At 49.3% G+C, this 20,676-nt stretch overlaps 2 protein-coding genes across 2 annotated transcripts; both read right to left on the bottom strand.

The window, feature by feature from the left end:
- Window positions 1-6,623: 6,623 nt before the first annotated feature.
- Window positions 6,624-16,215, bottom strand: HRCT1 (histidine rich carboxyl terminus 1). Its single transcript, XM_081067494.1, has 4 exons — window positions 15,666-16,215; window positions 12,672-13,818; window positions 10,040-10,247; window positions 6,624-8,105 (listed from the first exon to the last, which is right to left on the bottom strand). Exon 2 carries the CDS (start codon window positions 13,574-13,576, stop codon window positions 13,247-13,249), a length of 330 nt encoding a protein of 109 aa, XP_080923620.1. The 5' UTR covers window positions 13,577-13,818; window positions 15,666-16,215; the 3' UTR covers window positions 6,624-8,105; window positions 10,040-10,247; window positions 12,672-13,246.
- Window positions 7,597-7,824, bottom strand: SPAAR (small regulatory polypeptide of amino acid response; the record flags this gene model as incomplete). The annotated part of the gene is made up of 1 exon (XM_081067495.1): window positions 7,597-7,824. The coding sequence occupies one exon, from the start codon at window positions 7,822-7,824 to the stop codon at window positions 7,597-7,599; it is 228 nt and encodes a 75-aa protein (XP_080923621.1).
- Window positions 16,216-20,676: the final 4,461 nt, after the last annotated feature.

Below are 20,676 nucleotides of genomic sequence, written 5' to 3'. Positions count from 1 at the left end.
GGCCCTGCTCTCTCCTCTACAACTTGGGGGAGGAGCTACCTTGGCAAGTTCTGCCGCCTGGCCTGAATGCTGGACCTGGGATCAGGATCCATGCTGTCTCAGGAGACAGAGCGTGGCTGCTGAACAGCCAGGCCTCACGGGGCTAGGCTGAATCCCAGGACACTCCCTTTACTCTCCCTACCCTCCCCCAAACGCACCCCTCAGGCCCAGAAGTTCCGCCAGTCACCTCACACCAAGATCCCAGCATTTCCTGAAACTTGGCCGCCATCTCCCAACTCCTCAGCCTTGACTACGTCAACCCAACCATGGGAATGGGGCAGGGGAAGGTGTGTGTGCGTGTGTGTGTCCCTGCCCCTGTGGCTATCCTGAGAATTTGTCACCATTTCTGCATCTGTGTTTGATTGTGTTTTTATATCTCTAGCGCAGATTAGAGTTGGTTTATTTTATAATTTTAAAAAATTTCCTTTGTTAGTTTCTTGCTTTTTCTTATTGAAAATCAAGCCATTCATTACAGGAAATACAGATAAACAAAAAGAGAAAACATTTGAGACACACAAACAGTCCCACCCACCCAGAGACAATCGCTAGTGAACTCCTGGGCGTGGAGCTCTCTTCTATGTCACTTCCATGCACCAAAGTGTATTTGAACAAAAACACAGTTTTACTGCATGGCACACATATCGTTCTCTCATTTACTGTACTTTTTACTTACTGATATACGACGAATGCGCTGTCACGTTAATAAATTGAAACTTACCTCATTATTTGAAGCCTGTCTTCAATGTTGACGGTGCTATGACTTGCTGGACCAGCCCCTCCTGATTGGTGTTTAGGTTGGTTCTAACTTTTCACTATTGCAAATGCAGTGGGTGAATGTGTTTGTGTGTGTGTGTCTTTTCAAGTGTCATGTCCTGAGGAGAGTGGGGACCTGGCACAATGACCCTTTTCTATGCCTTGGAACAAGTGGTTTCCTTTAAGGAAGGTACTTTTCCAGAAAACATGTTATTTCAGGGCCTCCTGACTCCAGAATCAGGCTGTCCCACAGAGAAACGACACCCTAATTGCAGGCAGGAGTGTGCAGAAAGAGCAGGGCAGGGGTGAGCCCCTCCGACAGCTGGGTTTCAAGGATCTTCCCCCTCTCAGATGTCCCCTAGACAAGGCAGGACAGGATTCTCATCTCCTCTGTTCTACCAGGGAAACTGAGGTCCAGAAAGTTAGTGGGGTGGGGCGGGGGGAGCTAAGATAAAGCAGGGCGAAACAGATCAGGGTTCTCCCTGCCGTTTGCCCTGGGAGCTTCTCTCCTGAGCTGGGAGAAAAGCCCTGGAGGGTGAGGAGGAAACAGATATGTCCTGTGCATGGAGAGGCACAGCCTGTATCTGCAGTGTGAAGCCTTAGGGAGGCCGTGTAGGCTGGCTCAGGGCTGAGGTCTGTTTACTGGAAGTCCAGCCCTGGACAGATGTTTGCCTGGGGTGAGGCTCATGGGCTGCCCATCACAACTGCATAGGTCGACCCCGTTCTTCCTCAGTCAGAGATCCAGGTGGGGGCAGCTGTGAGCAAGGCTTTTGTCCAGAGAAACCCAGGGCCAATCAGATCCCCGGTGCTCTGGCCTTCCCTTCATGCTGAAGATATGAAATGGGTCGGCTGAGGGTTTGCTAGATGCAGACCCCATTTATGGAGGAAAAGGAGCTTAGCTTTGCTCGGGAAGGTCCCTGGGGCGACAGGCCGGGAGGCCTTGGCCCAGAGTGCCTCACAGCAGGCAGCTCAGGTCTCTCAGCAGTAAAATGGGGATGATGGGCTGCTGGCGGTACTGACAGAGGAAATACAGAAAGCACAGTCGCATAGTAGGACTCCAAGAAAGAGGCATTAGTGATAGAAGTGAAGTAAACGAAGAGATTTGGAAACTGCCAGGCCTGAGCTCAGTGTGACTCCATCCCATGTTGCCAGGGTGACCTTGAGCAGCCACTTCCCTTGCTGCCACCAGATAAACACTTCTAGCTTTGCTAGCATTCCAGTGCAGCCTAAATCTCTGTCCCTGCACTGCCACCTCCCTCTGGGAGACAGAGGAGCTTCTGGCTGGCCTGTTCCGGAGCCCCCCCACCTTCTTACACAATGGGCAGAATGGCAGAAGCACGTTGGGCCAATATACACCACAACATACAACTTACCACACAGCATACACACTCACACACGACACCCACATACACACTCGCACCATACAACATACACACACACACATTCTCCCCACTCACACCACATGCCCCACACACATGCTCACATCCACACACATAAAAGGAAAGCAGGACTGTAGGAGCTGATCACCCCTTCTCCGATCACCCCTTCTTCATCATCCCAGACTCTCCTTAACCCCAGCCCCCTCCCATAGCCACTTTTGAGCATATACTCCTGCTTCACTGAGAAAACAGACCACTGGGCATGACACCCTCACTTCCCTTCTCCCTCTGACACGCTCACAGGCAGCATTTATTATTTCTTGGTATCCCCAAACATCCTTCCCGGCAGCATTCCCTCACCCCTGCCAACATCCAGTCTTGAACCCTCTGACCCCCTCCTGTGTGCTGGCTCCCAGACCACCCCAGGGACCTCTTCTGTGGTCTCTTCCTTGCTCATTGTTGTGAGCGCCTGGAAGGGCAGTCGTGATATTTCAGTCTCTTCCCGAAAGTCAAGGGGACATTAACCCCTCAGCAGGGCCCTACGTCCCTGCGTGGTACTTGTGACAGGAGTGGGGAACAAAGTCCTGGCATACAAGTTCAGATAGAGTGAATAACACTGGGAGCCAGTGTCCCTCCAGAGGCCAATGTTCTGATAAGCACGGAAGGGTATACCGAACCAAGTCCTAGAGTCAATCGGGATGGAGAAGGTTCCTGGTCCGGGAGAGGTGACTGGACCCACGAGGGGTCTGAGGCGAGCTGGTCTTGCAAGGAAGAACTTCTGAGAGTCCCGGAGTGTGGTGGCTTGCACCTCTCGGATGACTGTCATATCGCCCAGAGGAACGTCCCGGAGGATCATTCCTGAGTATCTCGCTCCGAGCCTTGCAGAGGGTCTTAGCCAGAGCGCCCAGTTGGACCACTCATGGCGTTGCTCTTGAGCTCTGCTTTTATCCTCTTTTCCTTGGACTTGTTTGCTTCTTAAGTGATAACCAGGAGTTGTTTTGGTGAACGTGTTTTATCACTCAATTTTGATATGCTCAGTTTCACACAAAAACGTGTTTTTCTCTTCACTCTTATCAGTCTCCCACATGTGCAGCCATAGTTCTGTCCCTATTTGTAAACAACTTGTTTTGCAACCTCAATCCAACATATATAATACATTTTATATGCTCTACACACTCAGGTACTCAGTGTTTCTCTCCAATCCTTCTCCTTCGGGCCTGTATAGACTCAACCGCTCTCCCTTATTAAAAATAATAATAATAAACTCACTCTCAGTGCAGCAATGCCCCTCTGGCCACAATGCATCACTCTCCTTCCCTTCAAATTACCTTCAGCTGTGATCATCCCTTCCTCAGCTCTCACTGACTCCACTGCTCTTGCACACACACACACACACACACACACACACACCCCACTGTAGGGCTGTTCCCTTCACTCCATTCAAACTGTTCTCACCAAGGTCATTGTCAACTGTCATGTTATAAAATTCAAGGTCTCTTCTCCATTCTCGCATCACCAGTTATCCTAATGCTTTTAACAGGTTGATGCATTTTGTCTGAGAACCACCCTCTCCCTCACAAGATTGACAGATAAAATATAAGACACCCAGTTAAATTTGAATCTCAGATAAACAACAGATAATGTTTTAGTAACAGTATGTCCCAGATATTGCATGGGACATATTTATACTAAAAATTATTTGCTGTCTATCTGAGATGAAAATAAACTGAATGTCCTGTATTTTTGTTTGTCAAATCTGACAACCCTACTCCCTGCTTCTCTGTCCCCTGAGCTCCTCACTTTCCTACCTTGGTTGGTTCTCCTTTTGTCAGCCTGCTCCAGGGTGCTGGCCTTGGTTGTCTTCCCTTCTCAAACTCCCTGCTCTCCTGGGACAGCTTCTCCCACCCTCAGGTCCACCTCCACATAGGGCTGGCCTCACCCAGAGTCTCCAAGGACCTTCCCTCCAGCTCCCACTTCGGGAGCCCCGCTCCCCAATAGCAACAGCAGATTACAATGCTGGCTTGCAATCTGGCTTGCAGATTGAAGGTGTGTGCTTGCAGAGACTGTACATGCCCAGCCCGGCAAGTGAGGCTGCCTCTTAGTTGCCTCCAGCATCTGTTGCCTGGAAACGTGCTGGCCAGATGTAGCAAGAAGTGCTTCGCTCTGGAGCTGGCTATTGTCCAGCCCTTCTCCTCATGTCGGGTCAAGACGAACAGCTTACTCCCTGCCCCCACATGGTCTCAGAATCTCCGCTCATGCTCTTCCCTCTGTCTAGAACACCCTCCTCCAGATTCTGCTTATTGAAGTGCCCTCTTTTCTTCAAGTCCTGCTCAAGGGACACTTCCTCCCAGGTTTCCCTGGGTCTCCTTGCTCTCCCCACCTCAGCCCCACACCCAGCTCCTGAGTGTGTGATTTGCAGCTTTGTCTAAGTCACTATGTTGGGAGTTCATTGAGTGCTGGGACTGTGTCCGGTTAACTCCCACGTTCCCTGGGCAGGACCTGGTACACAGTGCTGCTCAGCTAGTGTTTACTGAATGGAGGAGTGAATGGCTGAATAAGAGAATGAGTGATGGAATGAATGTAGGAATAATGCATGAGTAAGTGATGTGAACGAAAAAGCGGGTATGTAATTAACCTGACAAGTTTAGGGGGGCGACATGGCAGGCCTGACTTCAGTGACCAAAAGTAACCACACAGCATGGTCTAAACATAAAAACTTCTAACTGGACGGGTTATAGTGGGCAGTGATGCCCCAGGCCTATAGCTTCCATAGCAAAGGTCAGTCTTTACCTTAAGTGAGCTCTCTGTCCACTGTTCTTATGCATCTAGGAAAACATACCTTTGAAATACCAGAGTAATTTTCTTTTCCAGACCACTCAAAGACATAACTATAGGCACCAGAGCACAAGACCATAGAATCCCTCATTTTTATCTTGTTTCCCACATACCATCGCTGTGTACTGTAAATGTTAATTATTAACTATCCTGTACCAATGTAAAAGAAGTATGTGCTTCTCCATTTTACTTTTAGTCCAATCCTAGAGATTTCCCCACTTTTCTTTCTCCTGCCTTTTTAATCTACACCAGTGGACTTCATGTACCTTCCTTACATTTTCTCCTTTGATTCTAAACATATAAAGGGAGCTGCAAAACTACCATTCTCCAGAGCATTTTCTTAATCTGTTGAGATCTTGTTTCCAGGCACGTCCTCAAAAATTTGGCTCAAGTAAACGCTTATAAAACTTTTCTATAGGTTTGGATGTTCTTTCATGAACAGTGAGGAAGGGAGACTCAGTGAGTAAATGGAGTGGATGGATGGATGGATGGATGGATGGATGGACAGACAAGTGAGCAAATCCTGAGGAGACCTCAGGGCTTGACAGACTGCCTGTCACCTGCAGGGTGAGGCCCCATGCTCCCATCCCATTGCTTTGTTTTCAAAGTCACTTCATTCCAGCCTGCAGACCTTTCCCTCCACTGACAAAGGAGGGTATAGCACATAATACAGGGGCAGAGCCCTGGGCCTGGAGTCCGGATACTTAGGTCCAGATGAAGGGTGCCTGACCAAAGCAGAGCTGACTCTGCTTAAGGGTAGTGAGCCGCTGAGGCCCATTCTTTCCTTCCCTCCCAGATCTTGCTCCGCTGTCCTGCCCATCTGGAGCTCCTATGCCCAGGTATTTTTTTGTGCCTGGACACACTCACTCACCTCTAACTAGTCTGGATGCCTCTGAGCACAGCATTGCTGAGTTCCTGTGAAGATGTACCCACCAGGGCCCCTTCAAGGAAAGACCTCAAGGTCAGTCACAGCTGCAGATCTGCTTTGCCTGAGGGAAAACCCTGGGTTGGGGGTGGGAGGGAGGCAGCAAGTACTCAGAGAACAAGCAAAGGTGGAGGGGATAGTAAGGGTCAGCATCACACTTTTACTTCCTCTATCCAATCCTGCTCCCTTCTCCTTTCCCTCACAGACATTGATCCCTACAAAAGTCCTGCACCCCAAACTTTGTCTCAGTGTTCACCTGCAGAAAAGACAGCCTACAACAAACAGTTCTCTTTACTCAGTCTCCAGGTTCTCCCTGCAGCCAGTTCCCCTCTACGTGTATCTATGAAGGCCTTGCTCGGCCCTCATAGATGACCAAGTTACCAAGATATGGTCTTCAGGAGCTCCCATCTCTGGGCTACGCCTCTCCCCTCCCCATGCTCACCCACTCCCTCCCTTTCCATCAGCCTGACCGTCTCCCTGGCCCTTTACCCACTCTGCATCTCTGCAGTCCCAAGCCTCTCTCTCTGAGAGTCCTTCCTGTGCCAGCCACATGGCCAGGGTAGCCTGTCTGAGCACCCTCAGAGGCCAGAGCCCCCCTCAGGGTCAGTCTTGCACCCCTCAACAGGCTGGTTCTGTAAGAGCCATCTATTCAGGGATGAATGGACACATGATCCAGGAAACTCCGAATTTTTCACCCTTCAAACTATGCTCTAAACACAGCACAGCATTTATTTTGTGGCTACAGAGAAAACAGATTTTCTTTTAATAAAAACTTAGCCTCTTTTTATTTGTGATGGAAATAAGAGCTTTGTTACATGCTCTTAATGTAACGTAACATTTAGCTTATCTGGAATTGTCTTTAAGTTCATGATTTTCTGTCATTCCTGAGTGACACAAGTCACTCGCATTCTCTAAGAGGAGAAGTGACCTATAAGAATAGAATAATAAAGTCTAATTCAAAATATGTTTCAAAGTTTTCTTTCTGGCTTTCCTGTTAATAAGATATCTCATCCTTTCTGTGACTCTTATTTTCTCTTCTGTTTCCTTTTGTGGTTTTCCAGCCCGGCTTCTTGGGAGACCCATAAAAGGATATACATTTTCAATTATAAAATAAATCATTGAAGCAGAACTTCGGTTTCAGAATTTCAGGGCTGATTTCAGGCAACCGGCAGGGTCGGCCTCAGTTAGATGCACACATACCAAGCAGCAAAGACTCACTTAGGGGAGCAGATAAGCAGTGATTTGTAAAAATGTCCACTTGAGGGCGCTGCTTCTTCTGGTGGCAATAGAACCCGTTTCGTTGGCATCCGGGGGGAACCTGAGTTAACCCGACCCTGTTTGCAATAAATTCCATGTCCCCTGTAGATCAGAAGGGCTGGCCCACCATCCAACCCAACACTGTTGGCTCATTCACTCTTCGAACCTCTCCCAAGCCCCTTCTTGTGGGTGGGGTCCAGCTGAGCTCTCAGAGGTCACGGCTGACTCCCACCTGGTCCCAACACTGTGGCTCTCGCAGGCCCAAGGGCACAGCAACCAGGGATGGAAGGGGACAGGGAGTTTGCTGGATACAGGCATGGATGCCAGATTCGGAGCAGTGGGGCAGTCTAGCTGGGGGATGGGTGAGTCTGACCCAGCAGCAAAGAAAATCCTGAGGGCCCTTAGGCCTCACATGAAGGTCCAGAAGTCCCGGGCACTGGCCACTGGCTGGGTGTGACGAGCTGGCCCTGTGAAGAGAAAAGCCTCCTGGCGAAACGTGGCCACTGTGAAGCTGTGGCCCAGGCCCCCGTGAGGATTCTGGGTCCTTGAGTCACAGCTGAAGCAGCAGAGGATGCAAGTGATGGCCACGGTGACCACAAACAGCGCTGCCACCATGCCAATCACTGCCGTTTCCATGGCCCCGGTGGCAGTGGACCCGCTCAGCAGCCTGCTCAGCAGTTTTAGAGCCTTAGCGCCCCATCCGAAACAGGGGGCTCTTGGTGGTGACGGGTACCCTGCTCTTCCAGCTGCTCCCCCTGCAGTCTTCTAAGAAGATAGTGGTCCAAGGTCCTGAGTTGTGCTCCCTCGAGGCCGTTGGGCGCTTCACATGGCCCTACTCTGACTTCAGTTGGTCTCTGTCACCGTTTCTTAAGCCTGGCCAGGCTTCCAAGAGCTACGGACAACTCCACTGGCAGCCTCTGGAAGAAATGCTGTCCTGAAAGATGTGAGCCCAAGACTCCCTGGACTCTGAAGAGCTGGAAGGAGGGGGCAGAGGACTTTGCTCACAGGGAACCTTGCCAAGCCAGCCCTCTGGTGACGCCTACGGATTTCAAGAGTTTGTATGCTCAGGCAAAAGACAAAATACTCCCCCTCATGGATCCGGGATGAGCCTGGGCTCGCCCCTGAAGGGACCTTGGGCCCGTCCTTGCATAAGCCTATCTGCTGCGTTGTGAGACCCTGGCCCTGTGCTGGGGGCAGGGCCACAGGTGGGGAGGAAGGCAGTGCCACCTTAGGGCAAGCAAGGTGAGGGGAGCCCTGCAAGCTCACCACTAGTGCCACGGGCCTTCGGCAGGGCTGTGGGGGAGGGCCTGTTTCATTTGGCCTTCTTTTCCGTATGGGTTGGGGAGAGTACTGTTTAGATAAGACCTGGACATCTGAGCGCCTTCAGTGACATACTGCGGGGCTCCCTGGCCCTGCAGTTCCCAGAGAAGCTCTCTTCTGCTGCGGTCTCCCCACCAGCCCTCCTTGCTGCCTGCTCACGCCCACTGCTTACACTCAGGTGCTGTGAAAACTTACCCTGGGCTCCCCCCGGGTGACAGCTCTGGCTGTTTGTGGTGCTGCGGCCTCCTGACCTGGTGGCCGTCCCAGGAGCCAAGTCACGGCATGCCCATCCCTGGGTGCTACAGCCTTGCTGCTGCCTGGGACTGGGCTCCAAGATGTCGGCGTGGCTGTGAGCACTTCCTGAATTCCTTCCTCCAATTGTCACGGCCTAAGACCTGCACAGCTGCCTGCTGCCTGTCCGCATCCGCGGTGACTACACTTATCCACACCCCCCCCCCCCGCCCCCCGAACACCCATGCCATCTCAGTCCTGCCCCCTGCCAGGTTCTCCACTTAACTGGGGGAGGGGAGCCAGGCCCAGACCACTGAATAGGTGCCAGAAGGTGCTCCATCCTGACACCCACTTGGTCACAGCCCTCTCCCAGCCAACACCTCCTGAGACCACCACCACTTCCAGAAAGGAGACTGGCTTATTAGTCCCACTTTACCCAAACTCTGAGGAACAGAAGAGTGAGAAACAATAATTCCAGGCATGGGACACAGCCAGGTATTATCTCATATAATCGAACCAGAAACGCTGTGAGGTGATATTATCTCCGCTTTACAGATTCAGATGCTGGTAGTCAGAGATTACATGAGGTGCCAAATTAGCCTATTGCTAATTTGTAGTGATAACAAGAGTACCAAATGGCTGAAGAGGGGCTTGCCGGCCTTCCTTTCTAGTAAGATGTTCTTTCCAGGTAGAGCCACCATAGAGCCATCACCTCATTCTACAGTTTTACCGCTCAGAGTTCAAAGGCCCAGAGAGGGACAAGGGCTAGCCCAAAGTCACACCAGTCTGGGCCCTTTTCGATTTCTCTAAGGCTCCCGTGAGCTGTCTTTAGTACCAGCTCTAGGCAACTCCTCAGGCCCAGAACAGGAGAGTGACTATTGGGAGTAGGATGCCCAATAAATCTCCACTCTTCCCTTTTCCAAGATGATTGTCCAGCCTGGGTGTGGGGCTCCGCCTCTGACAGGGCAGAGGATGAGCATGGAACAAACTGGAGCCATGACAGGAAGCTGGACACCTGGGATTATTTGTATTAACTGGGGCAACCAGAAACAGAGACGAGGAAATTTGAGGAGTCAATCTGTGGTGCTGGTGGTTTCAGATTGAATTACCAAGATCAACTAGTCAATTCAGGAGACAGAGGGCACCAGGGGGACCAGGTTTCGCTGGGTTATTTGTTCCTTGGACTTCTCATTTTCCTGTTCCCTGTGGGTGAATGGGGTGGGAGGCCCCCTGTGGGAGGTGTGTGTTGTTCAGCATTTTTAAACTAGAATAAAGGATAAGGGCTCAGCCTTCTTCTTACCTTTTGCCTTGCATAGGCTTCTTTTTCTGAGATTTGGGGACCCTCCTTTGATTCATCTATAAAATAGACCTTTTGGTCTGTTTCTAATCGGCATTCAGCATTTGAATGGAGGCCATGTGGCATCATGAGAGGGACTCCGGTTATATAGTGATGGCAGGCACAGGCTTGGAAGGCTCTTAGGGGTCTTCATGGATGTCACAGTGGTGGTCTGTAATGTAGAATGACCAACATGGCATCTCAAGCCCAGGGCACAAAGAGTAACTATGGATAAAGGTCAATAAAATTAGATACCTTCCCCACAGCACCCTCCCATCTTGGTACCCTTGCCCCCAACCACCCCTCAACGACCCCTTTCCATTCCTCAGCATTACCAAGAGAGTTAAAAAAAGCAAGACAGCCATCAACCTTTCATACAATTCAGATATGTTTGTCCTGAGCGGTTTTTCCAGGTATCTTTTCTTCATCCTGTGACTTTTGTAATCCTGTGAAACACAGCCCCTACCCATGAGCCCCAGATGCAGAGGGGCTCCCAAAGATATCTGTCACTTAGATTCGTATGTGACCTGCCAACAGCCATCATCCTCATCAACTGATCAGAAAAAAAGACCACATCCCATACATTCCACTTCTGTTAACGAGGAAAAGGGATGGCAGGCATCCAGAAACAAAGAGGAGGCTGGTTCTCCCAGGGCTTGAGGCCACACTTACGAAAGGCAGGCCGACCAAGATTAAGGTGGGGCTGTGCAGAGAAACAAAGAGGAGGGGAGGTCCAGCCAGTGGGCTACAGACCCGCACCTGCTGTCTCCTTCCTTCAGGCCACGCCATACCCCTCCGACACTGGGGAGATGGAGTAGGAGCCCAAGCTCCCTCACAGGCCCCAGAAGCCCAAAGGCCTCATCCCACAGGCCCTACTGCTCTAGTTGCTGTCAGGCTCCGAACTTCTGGCAGTGGTTCTGCTTTTTTTCCCTTTTTTTTTCCCTGTGGTATGATTTTTTTTAACTTTTATTTATTTTACGTGTGTTTTCCCAGCACCCACCAGCTCCAAGTCAAATAGTTGTTTCACTCTAGTTGTGGAGGGCGCAGCTCACAGTGGCCCATGTGGGGATCGAACCACGAAACTTGTTAAGAGCACCGCGCTGTAACCACTGAGCTAACCAGCTGCCCCTGGCAGTGGTTATTCTGATCATATTTACTATTCCAGAGAGCACGAGTCTCTGATCTATGAGGGCAGGGTCCTTGAATCCTCCATAACTCTTTAGGGAAAGAGATAAAGTGTAGTCTGTGCTCCAAAAGAGCACAATGTATTATAATAATAATAATAATAATAATAATAATAATAACAATAATAACAATAATACATTGCAAACCCATAGAGGGGAGCGACAAGTTCTTCCTGGACCAAAACACAGAGAAGGTAAAGTGCAAGGTGTTCTCTGAGGCTGATGACTAGAGCAGTGCAGATGGAACAAAAGAGCAAGGGGGTCGGCGGGAAGTGGGCCAGGGGCCTTGAGTAGCCAACCAAGACGCAGAGATTTTCTCCCAAGGGCAATGAGGAACTTCAGCAGAGGCTTCGGAAAGGGGCAGGGCTGGAGGGGCTGTGACAGGAATCCAGGCTTGGAGATGAGCTTAGGGTGGACATGGGGGATAGGGGAGGGGAGGGGGATTTGAAGGATGCTGCAGAGATAAAATCAATACACAGCGTTTCATGGTCCACTTTCCCAACCCAGAAATCTGGTGTGGTTGCCAGTGTGGATTCGCTTCCCTCTTCCCCTCACAGACCCCAGTCCCCACCCCAACCCAAGCACTGACAGAGACTCCATCAGGAAATAGAAAAGAAACAGGACATTCTGTTCCAGTGAGTCAGCAGGCCCCTGACTTTCTGGACTTTCTGGACTGTTCTCAAGCCCCTCCCCTCCAGCTCACCCAGCCCCCCAGCCGCTCCTCCCTCCACTTCCCACCCCAGCTCACAAGCACAGGCTGCAGGCCTCAGAACACGATTTCCTTCCTCCCTGTGGAATTCTGCCAGTTATTCCTGGGGTTTTTGAGAACATGCCCCCAGGGTTTGGCAAGAAGGAGTCTCTGTTATCTGTCCCATTTTAGGGAAGAGGAAACTGAGACCCAAGGAGGCGAGCACTCTCCAAGGCCGCTCAGCACTACATCCCCCAGTTTAAAGAACCCATCTCTCCCTCCCAACCCAATTGCCATACACAGAAACCATGGAGGCAGGCTGGCTGGAGACTCAGGGCTTGGACAAGAAACCCTGACCCAGTTACCAAGGAAACACTGAATTCAACCCAGCCCACAGAGTGGGGTTTCTGCCAGTCCCAGAGTTCAGTCTGCCCTAGATATGGGCTGGAAAGAACCCTGAGGTAGAGCCCTGAAGGCCAGCCTTGGAGGCCTTACTGCTCCCTCTCTGAGACCCTGGACTGCCCCATAGAAGCCCAGAACCCCCCGGTACACAGAAAGCCCTCTCTGGACGGAGCTGCACGCAAACCCTAAATCCTCCCTCAGAGCTCAGGCCCCATGCCCTTCTCACCTACTACCCATGGAGCACCGCAGAGCCCACCCAGTTTCCCCCACTGCACAACCAGCCCTCAAGCCCCAGGCAGAAGCCACCACTTTTTGCACTCACTTCCCATCAGAGGAGGAGGCCCCAGAGCAATGCAGAGAGGAGCCTGGCAGCTCCCTGCCCCACTTGACTTGTAATCAAGAGACTCTTCACAAAAGCTTCTTGGTGACTTTTATTTTCTTGTGTTAAGGCACCAGTAAATTGACAGTGCAGCCTCATACTGCCTTCTCCAAATGAAAGGGCGTTGCAGGGGTCCCTCCCATCTACCCCCAGCCAGAGGCCTGAGGAAGTCAGAAGAGGAGCACTTCAGACAGAGCATGGGCCATCTTTCATGCATCAGCATACATCGGTGCACTTCTGGTGCCCCCTGGGAGTTATAGTCCCAAGGTGATGTCCATCCCCAAAGGACCACCCCTGCTCTCACCCCCTCACCCTCCAGTGCGCGCTGGGTCATCCCAGGTGTTTCTCTGTCCTTTGCCTCTGTGGTTCACTGGGGCACCGTATGCAAATGAAGCCCAAGCAGGACCCAGGCACAGTACCCAGCGTTCAGCAGACAGGTGTCCCCCTGCACACGGGGCACATGGGAGTCCACTCGTCCTGACGATGGTACGGCAGGCTGCAGCTGCCATCCACAGGCATCAGCGGTGACCTCGGTGGGCCTGGTGGTGGGCCTGGTGGTGGCGGTGGTGGTGCAGGTGGTGGTGTTGGAGGCCTGCATGATGCACGTGAGACACATGGCCAGGAAGATGGGGATGGTGAAAGTGTCCCAGGTGGCCCCGGCCCCGGAAGAGCCAAGGCTGGATCCGCCGGACTCGGTTTCTCCTTACAGCTGGATGGTTTCTCTCCACATCACTGTCCCACTGTCCACCGTGCAGGCAGGTGGCCAGTAGCAGCAGCAGCAGCAGAACAGCCACAGCAGTGCCTGTGATCAAGCCCACCAGAGTCGTGCTCCCCAGGAGGCCTAGCATCTGGGAGCTGGACAGTCCCCTCCGCTCTGTGGCTCCTGTTGCTTCCTCCCCGTCAGCGGCCTCTGCTCAGCCCTCACAGTCGCTGGACTTTGTTGTCTCAGTTCCTGCAGGCTGGAAAGTATCCAGGAAATGTAGACGGAGTCTCTTGGGCTGGAGCTTCTGGCCAAGGGCGAGGCCAGGCGACTGTTAACTCTGGGGAGGCCGAGCAAAGGCTGGGTGGGAACGGGACTGTCAGGCGGGAGCTGTGGAGGAAAGAGCCCTGAGGCTGGAGATAAGAGGTCCAGGCCCCCATCCCTGCCTCCTGGCCAAGTGACCAGGCCAACCCCTTCCTCTCCCTGGGCCTCAGCTCCCTCCTCTTTTAGAGACAGTACAGCACAGTGATTAAGAACGTGGGTTCTGGAACTACACAACTCACTAGCTCCGTGACTGCACACGTCACTTAACCTCTCTTAGTTTCCTCATCTGTAAAATAGCTAATAAGAGTATCTTTGCTCATAAGGTTTTCTAAGGACTTAAGGAATTCAGATTTATAAAGCACTTCAACCAGTTGTTGACATGTTCGCCATCAATATTATTGCAGTGGAGTTTGGACCAGATGGCTTGGGAGACCTTGTCATCTGAGAGTGTGTAGCTCCCTGTCCTGCAAAGTCCACAAAGGCCTGAGTCAGGTTATGTTGAACACGCTGTCGCACACTTCAGGAGCTCTGTGAAGAACCAAGGGCAGATTTTCATCATTCAGGGAAGCTGAACAACTGTCTCTAGGTCCTCAGCCCTGCTGGCTTTGGGAGCCAAGATGGCCTAGGAGTTAGCCCATGGCTGCAGGAGGCAGGGAAGAGGCCACTGAGCTCAGCAAGGCCAAGCCCTGCCCCAGCCTCCTGGTTCCCAGTTCAACAGTCTTGACTGGCCATAAACTGCAGTCTCCTTGCTCCATCCCACCCTCCCTGCCTGGTGAGAATTAGAAAGCAGGCAGGACCTGTGCAGTCGCAGACTCCTCTCCCGCTCCTAGTCCCAAACCCCTCTGCTCATCCTAGATGAGTACTTGTCCATTTGGTGCACACACCCAGGACGGGTACCCACTATTTCCCTGGGCAGCCTTTTCTGCAGTGGCTTGTAGGCTGTTCTCAAAGCTCTGCCTCACACAGGGCCTCCCCAAAGCTGCAGTTCTGTACCTGCATCCCTGAAACCACTGGTCCCCAAGGGCGTTCCCTGTTGAGTCCCCTGCCCTTTCCTCTCTGCTCCTTCCTGGGTATATGCTCATCTCCTTGGCACCTGAAAGAATTTTCCAGCAAGTCTGGCTCCATGTTGCTTTGGGCAAGCCCCTCCCTGATCAAGCCTGTTTCCTCCTCTGGAGAAGTGCCAAGGCAAGAGGGGACTTCAAGGGACCTTCCCTCTCTGACCTCGATGGCTGATGAGTTCTCTCAAGGAAGCCTCAAACCCTCAGTGAAAACCTTTTCTGTGTGAAAATGCCAGACATTCCTTCCACCAAATTGGGCTCAGGGGACAGCAGGTCTAATGAATACTGGGGCTTTCACCTCCCTAGGGAAAGCCACTTGAACTTTTAATGATGCTGGAGTGAGAACTTCCTCCTACTGCCTTCTGGGGCCCTGGGAGCCCAGCTTCCTTCCCCAGGGGCCTGTTAAGAAAGGAAGTCTGCTAGAAAGAGGGGGAGGAAATTTGTCCTTCAGAGCTTCTCTAAGAAGACTCCCATGCCACACCAGCCACTGGAGAGGGCAGGGCCCTGCAACCTGCAGACTTGTGGGACTCGAGTCAGCACAAAGGCCTCAGAATCACCCAGACCCAGCCCTCAATGAGAGCTGGGAAAACTCAGGCCAGAGAAGGGAAGGGACTCGCCTAAGGTCCCCCAGCTCTGTGGGCCACTCCATCAGGCAAGCAAGACAGCACTATTCCCGGAGTGAGAGGGTTTCCAGAAAGCCTGAGGTCAGTTGGGTGCCTTCCACAGAGATAAGAGGGAGGAGCATATACGGACGTGGATGACTCTGGGGAGGCAGGGATTAAGGGGCGCCCCCCACCCCTCCGCTCACACACACATACACATATTTATTTTCTTACACGCAAGGTCACTCCTTACCTGGACAGAAGATAGGATCCCAAGATAGACATTTTATTGGATGCTTTGGGCTCTCACAAAAGGTGCTGAGACTTCAGAAGTGACTGAAACCTTCTTGGAGGTCAGACTGGACCCAGGGCTTGTAGGACTGATGATTTTAGAGAAACCCATGGATGTGTCTAGGGATCCCCGTCCTCAGGAAAGCTGCCCTGCGGCGCTGTCGTTTCTCCCATAGGGTTGTGTCTGCACACTCCATAAGTGACGTTCCTAGCGGAGGGACCAAGGTCTGAGACCACACGGCTGATGGGTCAGCCTTTTGAAATTATCGTTTAGCTCCAGGCCCATAATTCCCACGATGCACAGCCTTACGTGTCTATACACTTGTGAGCCAACACTATTCTGTGAGCACACTCATGCACCATGAATGACGTGCACATACACTCATGCACATATGCACACGTGCCTACAAGTTCCACACGATCACAAACTTGTGCTTGTACCAGCTGCAAATGGTTGTTGGTTGTCCCACGGTAGCAGCCCTTGTTTTCACTAATTGGTGGCACCACCTACTGGTCACACTGTAAATAAATCCATTTCGTATTCCAATCTGTCAAAGGCTACAGCACCCTGATTTTCGTCTATAGATCACAATTTGAACCCTTGCAGTTAACTCCTCTCTGTTCCAAATTCTGGTCCAGAACTTTAAGGAATTTATACAAGTGTAGACGGAACCAGATTGGTGGATGTATTGAGTAAGGAAGTTTCGGCCTGGGAGGTGATGGAGGGTCAGCCTCCCTGAGGCCTGTGACAGACGGCCAGGACGAGGAATAGGGTGAGGTGGGCACAGACAGGAAACAAGCCCAGTGACTTGGCAACTGCACTAGTGTCTGCTCACAGAGCAGTTGGCCAAGGCTCCGCCCACCTTTGGGTTTGCACACAAAAGCAGGGACACTGGCCAGCAGGTTCCTAACCTGGGCTCTCATGCCAATTAGAGAAGGAAGACACTGTCCCAGCTAACATTGGGCTTCCTCGGCAAATACTGAAAAGAAGCTGTCCAGCACACCAGAAAACCTCTCTCCTTTTCTTAGGAACTCTCCCTGCCCTAATCAAGGCCAACTGGATCTCCCAATCTAGAAAACAAAAAGCACGAACAGTCGGGTTAGTTTTTTTTCTTTATCCATTACCTGGAATCAACATGCTTGAAAATGATTTGCATAATATTTTATAGAACCATTTCAAATTCCAATCCTAAACAAACATAGATCTAGGTCCCTCTGTAAAGTTAGCAAATAGACAAAAATTACTAGACATATGAAAAATATGTGGTATTATATCCTTATTATTACCAGGGTTACTAGAATCTAAAAAAAAACTTAGAAATAGTAAAATCCCCAAATTTATATTCTAAATAATATTCAAAAGGTCAATTCATAGATGAATTTGGGAAAATACGCAAAACAGGAAATTTACTTTGGATTGAAAACCAAATCAGAAAAGGCTGATTTGAGAACCCTCCCCATAACTCTGGAAAAAAAAAAACAAATAATAAAGAGATTGACAGAGAAAGAAAGAGGAAGTGCCCAGGAAATCAAATATACTCATATAATAGACATTCCAGAAGTAGAGAACAGAGGCCATGGAGAAACAATCATTAAAGATATGCAGAAAATTTCCTGACCTGAGGAATTAAGTCTTTAGATCAAAGGTGCACTGAGTACTAGGCAAACTGTTTGAAAAGGACAGGCCAGACCTTTTAGACAAGGTATATCCAGGTGAAAACTTAACATTAGAAATGCTGTATGAAAAAATGTAAAAAGTAAAGTGCTTTCCTTTATACATTTAAATTAATAATTGCCAAAATATGGAAGCAACCAACATGTCCATCGGTAGGTGAATGAATAAATAAAAAATAAGGTACATTCAGACAATAGAATATTATGCAGCACTAAAAAGAAATGTGCTGTCAAGCCATGAAAAGACACGGAGGAATCGTCGATGCATATAAACAAGTGACAGAAGCCAGTCTGAAAAGGCTACATACTGTATGACTCCACGCATATGACATTGTAGAAAAGGCAAAACTATGGAGACAGTAGAAGTTTCAGTGGTTGCCCAAAGCTAACAAAGAGGGAAGGATGAATAAATAGATGGAGCACAGAGGATTTTTCTGGCAGTGAAACTAATCTATAGGACACTGTAACGGTGAATGCATGTCATCATACATTTGTCAAAACCCTTAGAATGTACAACAGCGAGAGCCAAACCTAATGTGACCATGATGTGCCAATGTAGGTTCATAGATAGTAATAAAGGTGCCACTGTGGTGCCAGATGTTGACAGTAGAGGAAGCTGTCTGGGGGGCGGGGGCAGGAAGTTTTATGGGAAATCTCTGTACCTTCCTTTCAATTTTGCCGTGAACCTAAACCAGCTCTAAAAAATAGTCTATTAAAAAAAGAAAAAAGATAAAATAATTCACTAACAACAAGAGCTGTTTAAACAGTTTCAAAGGATAAAGAAACCTTCTTTATTTTAAAATTTATATAATTTACTTTATAAAACTAGCATAATCCTGATACCAAACCTGACAACCATTAGCACAAAAATGCGATGGACAAATCTCAAAATTCTAAAAAATAAATAACATATTTATACTTTTAGTAGACTATTGAGAGACTAACACTACTCCATAAATCTATATTTTAAAAATTTTGACAATAAACATGTTACTTGCATAATAATGAAAGCAACAAAAGTTATAGCAGCTTTAGAAAACTATTCAGAAACCATGCCAACCCAAATACAATACGTCTGAATCCCAGCCAAGCAATCCACTTCATTCACCAAGGATGAGAGCAGCCAGACTCCAGAATCGGAAGTTCGACTGGTATCAGCTTAAAGATGCCAAAAAATAGAAGTATACCAGGTTAGCTGTCCTCAGGGATGTGCAGGAACTGATTAACCCAAGGGGACTGCGTTTTCACACCGCCCCTGCATGGCGTGCCTGTGGGCTTTTAGACATATGCATGCAGATAAACATAATAAAACTTTCTCCAGCCTTAGTCTCGCCTATGCATGAGGGGCAGATTGGAGATGGATGGAAGCTATGCGGTCTAAGGTTCTGTCCTCTCTGATTTTTCAAGTCTGAAACCACCATCTAAAGTTAATTGTGACACTTAGAATTACATTCATTTATTTAACTATCATCTATTTAACCAGGCCCTGTGTTTGGTGCTGAGATGAGGGAAAAGAAAGACAGTTCTTGTCCTCCAGACACTTTTTACCTAGAAGGGAAGACAGAAATGTAAATGATGACAGTGCCCGGTAAATTCTGGGACCTAAGTGTTCACAAGGCCCCAGGAAAGTGCAAAGGAGGGGTCATGTATAAGCAATGAACTCCTTTTCCTTTCCTCCTCCACCTACTCTTTTAATGCTTGCTACAATAATTACACTTTGTTAACTTATCTCATTTAAACCTCACAACACCTCTATTACTCTCACATTACGTGTGAAGCTTAAAAAGGTACAGCACTGGTTGTGGGTCACAGAACTTGGAAGCGGCAGAGCCAGAATCAAGGCCAGGCCTGCCAGACCCCAAAGTCTACCTGATCCATGGCGACACGTGCTAGACTGAGACATGGAGCTGAACAAGTGAGGAGGCCTCCCTCGGAAAGTTTGCCCTCCAGTGGGAGAGAAGCCATGTTTCTGAGAATCCACGTGTGAGGAAAGGAAGACATGAGAGGGTAATGAAGAGGAACCGGGAAGAGTTTTTCAAGGGCAACCCTAAAAGAATTTGAAAAACTCCTGATTAGGCTTTTGTAGAACAATGTTCAAAGAGAGAATAGTTTCCTGAGTGGCTTTCCGACCTATCCTCCATACACACATACAAAAAAATGTCTTCTTAAGAGTAGGCAATAATCAAAAGATAAGATGGTTGGATAGATGAATTGATATATGATAAAGCAAATCTGGTAAATGGTTAACAACTGTAGAAACTAGGTTTTAAGTATACGCCCAAGGCTATTCATGGTACAATTTTTTCAATCTTTCTATATGTTTGAAAATTTTCACACACAAAAATAGTTGAGGGGAGGAAAAGGAGGAGACTAGAATGTTTTAGTGATTCCCATATGGTAGCCACGTGGCTACTGTGCAAATGAAGTGTGGCTGGTCTGAGTTGAGAGGTTCTGTAAGTGTGATACAAACTCCAGATTTCAAACACTTAGTACACAAAAGAATGTAAAATACCTCACAAATAATTTTGATCCTGTTTACATTTTTAAATGATAATTTTTGATATGTTGGGTTAAATAAAATATATTATTGAAATTAGTTTCACCTGTTTCTTTTGATCTTTTTAATGTGGCTACCAGAACGTTTTAAATTACATACTCGACTTGCACTCTATTTCTACTGGACAGCACCCTCCAGAGCATCCAGTCACCACTGGTCCTATTCCTTTGCCTGCTGTCACCTCCTCTGGACCAAGCAAGCCCTGTGCTGGGGGAGGCAGAGATGAATCAAACACAGTCACAGCCTCAGAGAGCTGAAGGTCCAGGCTCTGGGACAAGCCAACACACAGCTGAAACCATCAGACTATTTTAGCACCTTGGGAATCTCAGTGACTTCCTTGCTTGTGGGTGTCTGTGTGGTGCCTTTTGGATTAGGCGTTGGTCAGACCCTTCCCAGAGAACATTTGGAAATATGTTGGGGGTGTTTGAGGTCATCAGGATGACTGGGGAGGTGGGGTCAGCGTTTTACATTACAGGAGCCAGGAATGATAAACATCCTGCAATGAGCACGACAGTCTCTCATGAGGAGGAATTGTCGCATCCAAAACACCAATAGTGTGACTGTTGAGAACCCCAGAAGTAGAGGAAGAATGACACATCTATTCCTTCCTTCTGGGTAAGAACTCTGAGAGCTGTTTTCCAGCCCCCGTAGGGGCAGCACCTTGATGTCTGTGAAAGCAAGAATGAGGGGCTTCTCGGGGTACTGAGTCAAATAACCCAATTCCGAACCTCCTTAATGGTGG

This window comes from Rhinolophus hipposideros, assembly GCF_964194185.1.
Source record: "Rhinolophus hipposideros genome assembly, chromosome: 11".
In the NCBI taxonomy this organism is placed as follows: domain Eukaryota; kingdom Metazoa; phylum Chordata; class Mammalia; order Chiroptera; family Rhinolophidae; genus Rhinolophus; species Rhinolophus hipposideros.
Note: the sequence above shows the minus strand (reverse complement) of the source record. Positions and strands in the feature narration are given on the sequence as shown.

Bases quoted from the DNA above. Each gene is read 5' to 3' on its own strand.
- HRCT1 (XM_081067494.1), bottom strand. From the start codon at position 13,576: ATGCTAGGCCTCCTGGGGAGCACGACTCTGGTGGGCTTGATCACAGGC.